Source organism: Trematomus bernacchii, unplaced genomic scaffold (genome assembly GCF_902827165.1).
Source record: "Trematomus bernacchii unplaced genomic scaffold, fTreBer1.1, whole genome shotgun sequence".
NCBI lineage: Eukaryota > Metazoa > Chordata > Actinopteri > Perciformes > Nototheniidae > Trematomus > Trematomus bernacchii.
Genome location: NW_022987607.1, coordinates 3,749,251 through 3,764,392, shown reverse-complemented (window position 1 = coordinate 3,764,392; position 15,142 = coordinate 3,749,251). Strand labels below are relative to the sequence as shown.

The 15,142-nt window shown below is 41.1% G+C and overlaps 1 protein-coding gene across 3 annotated transcripts in view; it reads left to right on the top strand.

Moving 5' to 3' along the window:
- trappc9 (trafficking protein particle complex 9) overlaps window positions 1-15,142 on the top strand; it is a 308,135-nt gene that overhangs the window by 227,228 nt on the left and 65,765 nt on the right. For all 3 annotated transcript variants that reach the window (XM_034131111.1, XM_034131108.1, XM_034131110.1), the window contains one exon: window positions 981-1,071. In XM_034131111.1, coding sequence (XP_033987002.1) covers window positions 981-1,071 — 91 coding nt within the window. The remainder of the gene's footprint in view (window positions 1-980; window positions 1,072-15,142) is intronic.

Genomic DNA, 15,142 nt, shown 5'->3' with positions numbered 1-15,142 from the left:
TGCGCCTGGTAGGGTATGACGCCGGACCAAAACCGCAACGCGGCGCAGACGGACCCGGTGGAATCTAGGGAAGCAGTCCAACATGCATTTATTGCCTCAAATGACACAACGTTGTCAAAAGAGTTGATATGTAGGTGGTTGGGAATCCAGGGAGAAACAGGCCAATCGGGTGCACGAAGCTTTTGCTTGTTTATTTTCTGACCAATGCAGGCTATGAAAATGTTTTTAGTCCAAACATTTTTTAAGACAAGACCAGCCACTATGGCTCTTGAAAGAAAATAAGAATTTCTAACAGCTTGACCCCAGAAATCTGATAAAATGTCAAAGTCAGATTTGTTGTAGCTGTTTTTAATCAACATCTAAATATGGTATACTGTGAAGGAAACTTCTGAAGCAATGGAGACGAGACTCAGAGACACGAGGAGAGCAGGAGCTTTGATGGCAAACACTGACGGTTTATTTGGAGCTTCGGCCGGAGAATTCATAAGACATGTTCTGCAGCCAAGAGGTGACACAGTGGTTGCCAAACCAATTCTGAAGATCTCTACCCCAGACCCATGTATTTAGCTAGTTCTGAGAGAATAATCAACATGTGCATAACAAGATAAAACCACAACACCTCTATCAGCTGGTGCAGGGAGACAAAACACTGAGAGCACTGCAGCCCAACGTTGGAGGCCTGTGCTCAGTGAGGGCAGTACACACTGATAAACTGGGTCAAAGGTGTGGGCCTTGAACTACAGTATATCTGTATAAAGTTTCTCATGTTGATTACTTGAAATGCCCCTTAACATTACCCAATCACTATGGCTCTTGAACAAAAATGCTAATTTCTAACACAGCTTGACCCCAGAAATCTGATGAAAATGTCAAAGTCAGATTTGTTGTAGCCGTCAACATCTAAATATGGTAGTAACTACGGTATATCTGTATATTATGTCTCATGTTGATTACTTGAAATGCCCCTTAACGTTTCCCACCCGTCCCTGCGGCGCAGTGGAGAGGCCAGTGTGGAGGGAGTCCTCAACCAGCTGGTCCTGGAGCACCTGCAGCTGGCTCCTCTGCAGTGGGGTGAGTTTTTGTGTGCGTGTGTGTGTGTGGGTGTGTGTGTGTGTTCCTTGCTATATGGAATAAATGCGAGAACGTTTGAATTGAGTTCCTTGTGAATTAAGTGTCTACAGATGTTATTTCATATTCCATTAACAAAAATCGATTAGATCGCCCATTATGTGTTTCCATATGTTCATCTGCCAATCACAGTTATCTGAGGGGCTCCATAGCCATCTCCTTACCTGTCAGTGAGTACATAAACCTCCAGCTCTGGTCTCAAGCCATGTTTTTTTATTTGCATTCTTAATGGGCTACAGGCTATTTTGGAGGAGCGTAGACAGCAGCTTGGGAAATATGTGAATCACGAATTTAAAGGAGCGTTGTTCGGTCGCACCATCTGTGATCATCCCCTGAAATCACTCTTGATTTACTACGGCTGTTTGTTTTCTGAGATTCCTGGTCCCTCTTTGGGCACTGCCAGAATTTTGATTAGTCAGCTGGGGCTGTCCTGCTTCTCGAGCGACACAGCAGATCAAGCATTGAAACATAAGGATCTGTTGAGACAGAAATGCAGGGTGGTGGGTGGTGGGTGGGGGGGGGGGGGTGTGAAAGCAAATACATCACTGGATTCACTGTTCTTTGTTACTTTGACATTTGACATGCACCTCATCTGTGAGAAAACATTCAGGAGAAATGCTGTTGTGAAGATACTTGAGATATCACCTTCAGGGTTTCCCACATAATTTGATTCTATTTGTGGGGGCCCACGCATCCACCCCCCCCTCAAATAAGAAAATACATGCGAGTTCATGGCTAGCGGACAATGTTTTTGTTACTCTGTGTGGCGTTGTTAATGAGTGAGACACACCGGAGTTGAGGATCTGTGGGGTTTATTCTCCCAACAATATAATTTACAATTTAGGCATTTAGCAGACGCCTTATTCCAAAGCGACTTACAATGACCAATTACAGGGACATTCTCCCTGGAGTAACTGAGGGCTAAGTGCCTTACTCAAGGGCACACTAGTAGTGGTGTTCCAGGCGGGATCTGAACTCACAACCTTCCGATCATCAGCCCACCTCACTATCCATTAGACCACCAAAATAAAAAAATGTGGGTGATGTTTAATTGTGACGGCCCGCCACAAATAAATCAATGTATGGGAATCACTGACCTTTCTTTTGCCTGTTTTTTACTAAAGAGGCCCTAATATGCTGTTGTGTGTTATACAGGTTTGTGTGCATGTAAATGGTCTGCAAAGTCTAAAATCCCAAAGCCTCCTTTGGACACCTTTGTTCTCCTTTGTTTACTTCGATGGCCTTGTGACTTCACTATGTAAAACTTGCACTTCTATTGGCTAGCGCTCCAACACATTGTACGTGATAGGATCATGGGCGGGACATCTCTAAGAGGTTGACCGATCACAACAGAGCCGGCCAGCTAACCAATCAGAGCAGACTGGGCTCTGGTTTCAGACAGAGGGTGAAAAGAGGTGCTGCAGCACAGGCAGTATGAGAAAAATAAATAGCTTTTTGAACATTAAAGCATGGAGACATGAAGAGACACTACATACTGATATACACCTGAACATCAGCAGGAGAGGACTCTTTAAAGTAGAGACACTACATACTGATATACACCTGAACATCAGCAGGAGAGGACTCTTTAAAGTAGAGACACTACATACTGATATACACCTGAACATCAGCAGGAGAGGACTCTTTAAAGTAGAGACACTACATACTGATATACACCTGAACATCAGCAGGAGAGGACTCTTTAAAGTAGAGACACTACATACTGATATACACCTGAACATCATCAGGAGAGGACTCTTTAAAGTAGAGACACTACATACTGATATACACCTGAACATCAGCAGGAGAGGACTCTTTAAAGTAGAGAGACTACATACTGATATACACCTGAACATCAGCAGGAGAGGACTCTTTAAAGTAGAGACACTACATACTGATATACACCTGAACATCAGCAGGAGAGGACTCTTTAAAGTAGAGACACTACATACTGATATACACCTGAACATCAGCAGGAGAGGACTCTTTAAAGTAGAGACACTACATACTGATATACACCTGAACATCAGCAGGAGAGGACTCTTTAAAGTAGAGACACTACATACTGATATACACCTGAACATCAGCAGGAGAGGACTCTTTAAAGTAGAGACACTACATACAAATATGAACCTGAACATTAGCAGGAGAGGACTCTTTAAAGTAGAGACACTACATACAAATATGAACCTGAACATCAGCAGGAGAGGACTCTTTGAAGTAGAGACACTACATACTGATATACACCTGAACATCAGCAGGAGAGGACTCTTTAAAGTAGAGACACTACATACTGATATACACCTGAACATCAGCAGGAGAGGACTCTTTAAAGTAGAGACACTACATACTGATATACACCTGAACATCAGCAGGAGAGGACTCTTTAAAGTAGAGACACTACATACAAATATGAACCTGAACATCAGCAGGAGAGGACTCTTTAAAGTAGAGACACTACATACAAATATGAACCTGAACATCAGCAGGAGAGGACTCTTTAAAGTAGAGACACTACATACTGATATACACCTGAACATCAGCAGGAGAGGACTCTTTAAAGTAGAGACACTACATACTGATATACACCTGAACATCAGCAGGAGAGGACTCTTTAAAGTAGAGACACTACATACTGATATACACCTGAACATCAGCAGGAGAGGACTCTTTAAAGTAGAGACACTACATACAAATATGAACCTGAACATCAGCAGGAGAGGATTCTTTAAAGTAGAGACACTACATACAAATATGAACCTGAACATGAACATATGTTCTCTTTAAGGGCGTTACCTCAGTGCAGTGGTTCTTCACGTCGTCATTTCTGTAAAACCACTTCTGCGGTTCAGCTCAGCTCTTCCTGATTATGAGCCAGATAATTTGCCTCAGCCCATTAGGATGCTGTTATCAGAGTTGCCAAGACTATCACTGGCTCAATTACGGGTATAGCTCAAGCATTTCCCCCACGTCTAAAATCGTTAGTTCAATGGATGCTCTTAATAGCGTTGTGTCTCTGTAAGACCCACACTTACAGAGACACTGTAGATGGAAATAACTTGCTTGTTAAAACATTTGATTGTAGTTTCATATAATTGCTTTTTAGGATTTTTCTCCAGAGCTTTGTGTTCATTTGTTTTCTCCATTTTCTGCCAAAGATTACGACTTTACTGACACTTTTATTGTGCTTCAATAACCTAAATGCTAGAAAACAATGCTGTTTAAATGTTGATTATTCAGTTAACTGTTGTCTCTACCTCTTGCTGCTTGGACAGTTTTCTATGTTTCCTAACCTTATGACTATTATAACCCCCACAATCCTCTTTTGATGCACTTATAATAATATAATAATAATACATTTGATTTATATAGCACACTTTAAAAACAACGTCATCTCAAGGTGCTTCACAAAGCTATAAGGAACAATCACTTAAACATTTAGTACTTTGAAGTCTTCCAGGACTTTATAGATTATATGTAACAAACTGTTTAATTAACCTCTTCAATTTAAAATATATTCAAAGTCCAAACCCTTTTGCTGAGCAGCCACTTTTTTAAAGGTCCCATGTCATGCTTTTCTGGTTATGACCCGTCCCCTTGTGTGTTATGAAGGTTTTTATGCATGTAAACGGTCTGCAGAGTCAAAACCCCTCAAAGTACACCCTGTAGCGAGTACAACTCTAACACAGAGAAGACCTGTCTCTGCTGCCCCAGAACGCCTCGTTGGACATTTTCATTTTTTTCTTCCGGGAACCAAGTGACGTAACGACGACCCCATGGACCAATTGGTCCAAATGGACCAATTGGTCCAAATGGACCAATCCGCGGAGCCGTTACGTTAAGTCCGTGGATTGGTCCACATTGGTGTGTGTGTGTGTGTGTGTGTGTGTGTGTGTGTGTGTGTGTGTGTGTGTGTGTGTGTGTGTGTGTGTGTGTGTGTGTGTGTGTGTGTGTGTGTGTGTGTGTGTGTTGTGTGTGTGTGTGTGTGTGTGTGTGTGTGTGTGTGTGTGTGTGTGTGTGTGTGTGTGTGTGTGTGTGTGTGTGTGTGTGTGTGTGTGTGTGTGTGTGTGTGTGTGTGTGTGTGTGTGTGTGTGTGTGTGTGTGTGTGTGTGTGTGTGTGTGTGTGTGTGTGTGTGTTCGGGCTGGGTTTCGTTGTGTCTCGCTGTCGGCCACTGGGCTCATAGGGAGGGGGGGGGGGGGGGGCAGGAGCTCCAACAAGCCGTTTAGGACAGAGAGTGAATACACATACTATACAGAGATGCTGTATGAGAAACCAATGTGAGTTTGGAACATTGAACAATGTAAATCTATTCTAGTAGACCTCAACAATGGAATTATGATCAGTAGAAATGGCCATGACATGGGACCTTTAAAACTATATTTTTATGGAGTTTCTTACACATTTTCCACAAATACAAATAGGATAAGTCACAATAATTAGATGACACATGCAGTCAGTTATTCATATATAATATATACCACTTTGAAACTTGACGAAGTAAAAGAACATATACAAATAAATAAAGACAAATCATAATGACAGAAAAAGAAAATATAAATAAATCAAATTCAATGAATAAATAAAGACATTAGCATTTTCTCTGAAATACAGTAACCTAATAGCACAATATAAAGCATTGTGGGTATTTATTTATAGACACAGTCTGATGCTCGAGTTACCATAAGGAAACAATAATGGCCTGATGTGAAACTCGACGTCTCTTCATGATTCGCTACCATAGAAACCGATGAATATTTGATTGCACAGGTTCCAGTAAATGGCGAACATGGAAAGTGCCAGAATCCGTTATATGGCGTCATGTTTGTTTGCAAGCTCATTATAATCATTGAACGGGGAGCGGAGGCCATTAGTAAATGATTGTACCTCCGGGCACAAAAGCTGATCAGTGAAGCTGCAATAATGTAAGATCATGTATGAGAAAATGCACCATTTAATAATGCAAGTTTCTGCTTTTTTAATAAGCAACACACTCTTTTATTTCTGTTTTAATTCTGGGCCGCAGAGGCTGGCTCTAATTTACTGAGTTGACTAGAATGTAAAGCGGATTACTTCATGTGGTTAGCTTGTTTTAAAAAAATTAAAAAAAACACATTTATTTTCTTTGCGACGTCAAGAGAGCATTTCTTCTATAGTTTTGTGTTCTGTGTTTGTTTGACTTCACACAGCAATCATTCAAAAAGCCTGCTGTAATGCTATTTTGTGAGTTTAATAACTATAACTAGGCACATGTGCAGCCTGCCCAATGTACGGGTAGATGCATAAAGCATGGAGTAAATAAGAGCCAATAGCCGCTTTCACACACTGTACTTTGCCGCACTTAGTTCCCAGCACTTAGTTCCCAGCACTTAGTTCCCAGCATTTAGTTCCCAGCACTTAGTTCCCAGCACTTAGTTCCCAGCACTTAGTTCCCAGCACTTAGTTCCCAGCACTTAGTACCCCCATGGGACTAAGAGCCGATCGCGTTCACACCGGGATAAGTTCCCTGAGGGAAGATTACGCAAATGAAGCCGCTGACGTCACTTCTTCTTCTTCTGCTTTGGGTTTACTGGCAGGCCGCAAACAACTTCACGGCGTATACTGCCACCCGAAGTCCCCGGCCGGAAGTCCCCGGAGTTGGGGAAGGCTTCAGTAGAAGCTGCTGGGACTCCCAGCAGCTTCTACTGAAGCCTTCAGAGTAAATCGCCAGAACGCCGACACCTCCTCATCACTCCACCGCTCCCATGTTTTTTTTTGTGTTGCCATAAGTTATTCTCTCTCCGTTGGTGCGCGGGGCTAATGCTAATGCTAATAATGCTAATGCCAGCAAATACAATGGCGGCTTCAAAAAACTTTTCAGAGTTTTACGGGGCGTGGTTTGCAATTCGCCCAGCCAATCAGAAATTGGTACTTTTTTCTCCCCAGAATAGTACCACCTCTCTAGCAGGCACTAACAATGGGGGTAAAAGTTCTCTGAACTAAGTTCTCTTTTTGGTGTGAACGCACAATTCCAGGCACTAACGGAACTAAACGGTAAAAGTACTCTGGTGTGAAAGCGCCTATTATGCCTTAAACTTTAGTATTAATATGAATCTGGACTGATTTGTGCCTCAGTTTAAGTATTTATTCCGTTTTTGCTTCTTATTCTCATTTAATTTTCCGCTCCAGCGATGAAAGTCTATCCTGAAAAAGAAGTCCAGTAAACAGTTTTCATGGATTTCATAGCTCTGTTGAAAAGGGTAGACAGCTTTACAAACAGTTTTAAATGTCAGCCCTGGAAATACTGGATTGTTTTTCAGAAGGTTGATGCCTCGTTGATTTAACTATCTGTGACAAAATTGTATTGCACTCCCCAAAAACTATACGGGGTTACTTGTCATCCTTAAAATTGGAGAAGTCGAAAGTTTGACGAGAGCCTGCGGGACGGAACAAATGAAATCAGGATGCAGCTCTTGTTTTGCACAGAAAATATTTTACCCACAGCCTTTCAATCTTGTGTTCCCATATGAGACACAGTTACATTATTCATTATTTAAATAACACAGCAGGGTGTATGTGGTGTTACCAAAGTGCACAAATGGCGCAAGAATGTTTTGAACTGATGTATTCTTTATTATAAAGTCATTAAAATATTGAACTCCCTCCACAGCAGTTGTAATGCCAGAACAGGTGGTATCTTTTTTGCAGCCTGGCATTATGTAAATAGCCACATTGATTATAGCCCCTCATCGGTCAATTTGATTAGAGGCAAAGTGGTGCACCTCGTGATAGGAGTTGTTGTGTCGACTTAATGAAGTGTGGCTAGATAAACAGTCAACTGGCCAATCAGACGGAGCCCTGTGAGAGGATGACACCACATGGCAGGTTGTGTTTAAAGAGATAGCACGAGGTCGGTATCAAACAGGAAGTACGTGGAAAGGTGTCAAGATAAGATTTAACAGGGTGACATTTTTATGATCCTCTTGAGGGAAATACATTTTTTTTTTTAAAGCAAACGGGGGTCGTTTACTGTAAGAAAGCTACTATTCTTACCTGTTCTGTATATTTTGTGTATGCTAAATATACTCTATAGCAGAGGTCGCGTTAATCGAATATCTTCCGTCTATGACCGATTTTTTTGACGGAAAAATCTGAAAGCAGTCCGTCAATTTGACAGATTAGAACAAACTCAGAACAGCGCCAAAGCTTCCCCGCAGCGAGGCTCCGGTGTTATGCACGCCCGCCAAAAAGGAGATTATATCGTTTCCAAACCTAACTTTGCCGTACAAATCATGTCTGTGAGTGCTTTACGCTGTGGCGCGCTCCCGCGAGGTGCAGTGGGCATGCATAACACCGGCGCTAACAGTTCATGAGCGTGCTCTTCCCCCCCCCCCCCCCCGTCAGAGTTGTGTACAGACCGACGGGTAATAATGGATTGTGACGGAAATGTATATTGTTCCACTATTATGTATTAAGTAAAACTGAAATAGTTTCATAATTACAAACACTAGCAAAAGTTAAGCATTAAGTGACTTGACGGCAATATAATATGCTTACATGTATCAACATTTACAGCGAAACAACGTCAGAAACACATTTTATGCCAATGAATATTAAAAAAATAACTTTGTATATGCAAAGCTATATCAATCAGTCTTAATGACTAATAATTCATTATAAGCAATATTCTGGCACCTGTAGCCAGGCTTTGATATTGTCACTATTGCCTGCCTGTTGAGTGCTGTAACCAAGCAGTGAGATGGAAAACAGCAAGCTTGAATGCGGACTTTGCACCCAACCCCAATCCCCCCCCCCCCCTCTTCTCCCACCATCAGTCTGCCACCAGGCACACATCTCAATGGAATACAAATTCACCCATGAATGGAAAGACAAATGTTTAGCCTGGGAGAGAGAGATGGAAAGAGAAGGGTGGGGGCCTCGCTGTAAAAGACGGAGAGATAATTTAATAAGACAGCGCTTCTGAACCGTTGCCTTTTTTTTCCCCCAGCACACACACACACACACGCACACGCACACGCACACACACACACGGATGGATACTCGGAGCAGTGACTGGTAGTGGCTCTGCGACACACACAACAGATAGCTCATGGAATATTACACCTTTTTGATTTTTTAAGGTGCCCAGTTACCATTGTGTGACAAATGGAGCTGCCAAACAGACCAGGGTTAGTGTTAGGGTTAGGGTAACAATTAAGTCCTTTTGTAGTGATGATGATTGGAGCCGCTGACCTGAGATAGGTTTGGATACATGCCTGGCTGGAGTAAGAGGGAAGTGTTCAGACTGTGACTGGTGATATGTCACGTCTACAGTACGAGCATACATCAACTCCAGGCTCAGCTGCAGTCACAGCAATGATAGGGCCTGTGGGAGACGGTAGTAATCCTTCCTTAAGCCTACCCTACTTCAGGATGACATGAGAGGAAGGCAAACTCATCCATCCTCACACCCATGTTTTCTTTTTTCATTTTATTTGTAAGATGTAACCACCAGACCAAGTCTCAAACCACCAGACTCAGGGACAGTTTCATCCCACAGGCCATAAGACTGTTAAACACCTGAACTAAGAACATCCATAACATTCACCTGTAACTTAGAAGTTATGTATCACTTGTATATAGACTCTTATGGCACTACTTCTATTCTATTTGATTGTATTTACTTATCTGTTTTATTGTGTCCAAGCGCTTCAGATTCAAGAAACCAACGCAAACTAAAACTATAGCGGACCATGTTTCTTTTATAGGTGAACACAGCAGTGCAGCCTCAATAACTTGTATTACATTTTATCAATCGGTTTCATCGTAACCAGCTCCTTAATAAAATAGGGGATATTTTTAGAAACAGGTTTTGAATATGGTGATTCAATTAAATACAGGTTGCCTTTCGATGATTGTTTAGCATTTCACATTGTAGCTTCCATTTCTTGTTTGACTTTTGACTACGGCTTCTTCATCAAATCTAGGATAATCAGCTTGCCCCATATTTACATATTTCAATTGAAAGTCATATGAAAATGATGCATTATAATAACATCAAATTATGCAAACACATCTGGAGATGTCCAACAAGGAGCAGCAGCCGTCATTAATGGCGAATGTTTTTTTTGTATCTGCTTGTCAGTAGTTTTGTCACGTTGTCACTCTTTTTATTGTCAGGTATATGCAATGCGTGACCTTTTATTATGCGATAGGTCAAACATACCATGAATCAAATTGCTGGATATGCTGCCCAGTATCTTCAGAATTAAACACATATTGAACGTTTAAATAACCATTCAGTGTGAATGCTGTAAGATATAGGGATGGGTACCGAGCCCCGGTATTAAACGGGCCCCGGGGCTGAATTATTAAAGACCGTGGTACCGTTAAGCTCCGACGTTATCGGTCTTTTTATCGGTACTGGAGACATGTGAAAAATATGTCATGTGTATTATTGCTACACAAACATTATATTGCAGTTTTAGTGTCGCCAACTCCGTTTCTAATACGCAAAAAGACTGCAAAATGCGTCATTTTTAGTATTTTCGATCTCTCCAATCCAGACGAGAGATCTCTCTCTCCCCCGCCTGTGTGCGAGGGGGCGGGGCGGTTTACACACACGACGCAGCTGCTACATGCAGCAACACACACACACACGGAGGAGATGGCGGAGAGAACGCGTTCCGAGGTGTGGTTAAACTTTACCCGTCTCGCTCGTTGCCTAAAGTGCAATAAGAGTTTAGCATGTCAGGGCGGTAACACGAGCAATTTGTCTAAACATTTAGCAAAAGTGCACCACGTTCAGACGGAGAAATGCACCGGGTTCGGCTGTCTTTCTAGTAGCTCTGTAGCCCCATCCACGAGTAATGTTTCCACGTCAGGTATTATGTATGCTAGCAGCAACACACGGAGCTAACTCAATGATACAAACATGGGTTAATGATTAGAGGGAACTGAGTTATTTAGTTTGTTAAAGTTTCAGCTATTCTGTTTACAATTCTGTCATCACATTATTTAATACCATTTGTTAAAACGTTGTTGTTTCTTTTGATGTGAAATATTATGTATTTAATTTAAATAAAAAGCAATGTTAGTTTTGTTCACAATTTGTTTATTTTCATTTTTCATTTAATCGTTTATTTGAATAGGGACAATGCACATTAATGAACACTTTAGACAAATAATGCTTCAAGTGTAAATATGCCGGATTTTAGCTTTGAGCTAATTTCCATCCGTCGTCCCTGACATACAACATATAGTTAGTTTACCTCATTTTTCTCTCCAAAAGAACCGATAAGAGTACCGTTAAAAGACTGGACCGATAAGCGGTATCGATAAAAGTAGTAGTACCGTTAAAACCTTAACGATACCCATCCCTAGTAAGATAGGCATGTAGTGATTACCACTTGAATTTGCTTCTATAAATATATGCCACAAAAAGCATTGTTAACCTGTTCAGCCCCGAGCCTGTTGTTCAGGCCTCAGGCTCGAAAATGACATTCCCAGAACAAATGACAATAACTTCACTTCTAACAGGGGTACATTAATAATCTTTTTTCTCTAAGCAATGATAAACCTGTGAGTTGGATGTAGAAAAGTCAGAATCAATATAGATGTTTTTATTTTAAAGTAAATTCAAATTGAACATAGTAAAAAAATATAAATTCTAAAGAAAACCCATTACTTATAGTGAAAACCACCCTTGAATGATGGGATAGTAGACTAAAAGCTTTAGGAATCCAAACTATAACATATAATAAGTACCCTGTATCAAGATTGATGCAAAACAAGTGACATTTGACCTTTTTAGAGAGATTTAGAAAAAGTAGGTCCAGGCGGACTCACCTCTGGGGTGATTTGGGTGGATTTGCCGTATCTCTGGAACCCATTGGTCGATTTTGGTGATTGACACCTCTTTTGAACTGTTCGAGCCAATAGAATCGAGGGGGAGTTCCTAAATCCATCTAAACATTACATAACATGTCACTTGTTAGATGCTTTTATCCAAAGCAACTTAAATACTCAATACTGTGGACAATCCCCACAGGAGCACTTTGGGGTGAAGTGTCTCAGGGACACAACGACATGCTGACTGCAGTGGGGTTTGAACCTGTAACCCCCTGATACGAACACCTACCCACAACCCACTGACATTACCATTGAGGAGTGAGAGTGATGCGCACGCAGCTTGCCCAAAACCGGAAGCTCCGTTACACTCTATATGAAAACGACTTTTATTGCCATAAAAGTGATGATGGATTATCAGTAATCATTTCAAAGTGACACAGAGACATTGGAAATGTCATCTTTAGGATTTTTCACTCCCATTTCCCCTCGTACACAAACACACACATTACCACCTCACTCCCTACTTCACCGCCCACCAATTGGAGAGCAGATTTGTTGAAATGTGTGGCGGGTGCTGCCCATTTGGCTGAGTGATGGATGCAGGGAGGAGCACTGGGGAAGGCACAGGCTGATTGATCTGCTCGCCCAGGCTCCGTCAGTCAGCCATCCTTAAAGTCTCTTATTAAAGCCAGTGGAAAGCCCGAGTGAGATGAGAGGGCGACCCTCACGGTGTGTGTGATTTACAGAGGCACTGCTGACTCAGGTTGGCTGGGAAAGGTGTGTGTGGACAGAGAGTCAAACGGATGATAAGTGTGTAATAATGAGGTAATGGAAGATACAAGGCTTTTATTGTCATGCGTGCATAGCTACAGAGTAGATATGACAATCTTAGGTCACAGGCTCCTCCAACAGTGCAACACAATAACACAGAATATAATAGAAATAGTGCAGAATAGTCTACAAGTAATTGGAATATTGATAAGTTGCAAACAGATGTTATGGATGTCATTGTGTTGAAATGATTCCTCTGCTCAGGTAGCAGATGAGCGGTAAATTGCCGATTGTTTTTCAACCAGCTAATTAATGATTTCTACACCTTGACGATTATCATAAAATAAGAATATTTAACAAAGAAATAATAGAGCAAGCATGACAGGATCATTTGTTCCAGTTTGTCTGAAATCACCAGTCCTACCTTATCACCCTGGTAGCTTTCATGTGGAAATGAGAGCAAAGTGTTCAGTGGTCGACTCCATGATTGCGTCTAGCCTTTTTTTTATTCCACCCTGGCCCTGTGTGGATCCAGAGTTAGCACATTTACCAGCTGGGGAGCATCTGTTTATGGGGCATTTATCATGGCTACAGAACAATCCACACTGTCAGCGTGTCAGTTTTGGTAAGCTGTGAAAATAAATCAAAACTCCTCCGGTCTGCCACAGCTAGCCCACCACACACTCACCCATTCACTTAGACCGGTGGGATTGGAAAGAGAAGACAAGAAAGGGAACTCTGGGGGAGATGCAGTTACAGAAAATGCACAATTTAAAGTTGGAGGGATTAGATTGTGGAGATATGTTAGGCTCTGTTTGTGATAAATGTGTAAAGAAACAATGGCCTGGTTGTGTAGAAATCTAGTAATCTACCACGTACGTCATAACACGTTTCATCTCCTTATTTTGTCATATTCTCGTACCCATTTGTGGCATCAGTTTAGCCACTTTTTTCCTAGTTCCTCCCCTGTAATTTTCTAAATGTATTTTCAGGGTAAACCTGTTTCTTCTGCTCTACTTTTATCAAATAAAACCACCTCATTCATTGATTTCTTTCGAGGAAACAAGAGTTCCCCCAGGGGCTGTCTCTCCATCCCTGAAAGAGCGATTACCTGACATTTCTAAATGAAACCAACTCAAGCCTCTGTGGTTTCATTGTGAGAATGTCTCCACTGTTGTATGGCAAATATGTCAAGCTCCTAAAAGAGGGACTCAACTTTTTTTACCCTCTGGAGTACAGAAACATTTCCATTAATCTTTAAACAGTGAGAAACACAAACAGATCATGAATTAATGCTTTATGGATGTGTTGTTTTTGTTAGCACAGTGGAAGCATATTATCTGCTTAGACTGCTAAAGAGATTATGAAAATGTTTGTCCTTTGCAGTGGATTTAAAATATTACATTATGATCTGAGAGCTTCAAATCATTAATACCCTCTTAAGCTTGTACTATGACAGTGGTAGCTTTAAACTTTGTGTACGGAGCAAATGTCGCTGTCAATACATTTAACCAAAAGTTGGGTGGATTAGGTTCATCTTTCCAGTATATCAAGGACTTTCGCTCTGAATTCATCAAAGATTTTGGTCTTTAAACATTTAGTGATATATTTTGAGACAACAAACAAGATGGATTTGAAGACTTTGCTATTGTGTGAATTGGCCAATTGGAAAGTTGTCGGCTTCTCCTCCATTGTGGTGGATATCAACCTAAAATGACTGCCAAAATAGACTTGAAAAATATTTAAAATGGTGAAGGTACATCTCCAAATAAGTAAAACAGCCCCCTTAAACATACATTTTAAGAACTAATATTGTAAAATCATATGATATACTTATCACCCAGAAAGTGGAATTCAAACTGTCCAAAGCTAGCACTCATAAAAACATTTAACAGTGGAATGATATGAAATAGAAAAAGAAAACTACAGTGAAACGTCATCGCAGAGTGAGCAGTGGTTTACAATGCAACCCATCCTATTGCCTTTGTCTGCTTTCTGCTTTCAAATAGCAATTTTTTGCAAAGATCAACTTTAATGAAGTCATTATGTGCAAAGAAGTGCCATTTTGTGCAACAATAATCTCTAATTGATATGGTCCAAGGAGGCTTTTAAGTGATGGTTTATTCTTAGAAAGCCCAGTCATGGGGCGCCCTGTTTAAAGTTCAGTCCTTCATCATCGGCCCAGGTTTAAATCCAACTCTTTGCTGCCTGTCTTCTTTCCTCTCCCCATTTCCAGTCCATCAATATTATCAATAATAATACTAATAATCTGTATTTGCATAGCACCTTTCATACAACAAGTGCAGTCCAAAATGCTTCACATAGACATTACGTACAGATACCAGTATACGACATAAATACAAACCACAAATTGGATAGAGTAGACATATAATAATGCAAATTCAACACACAATC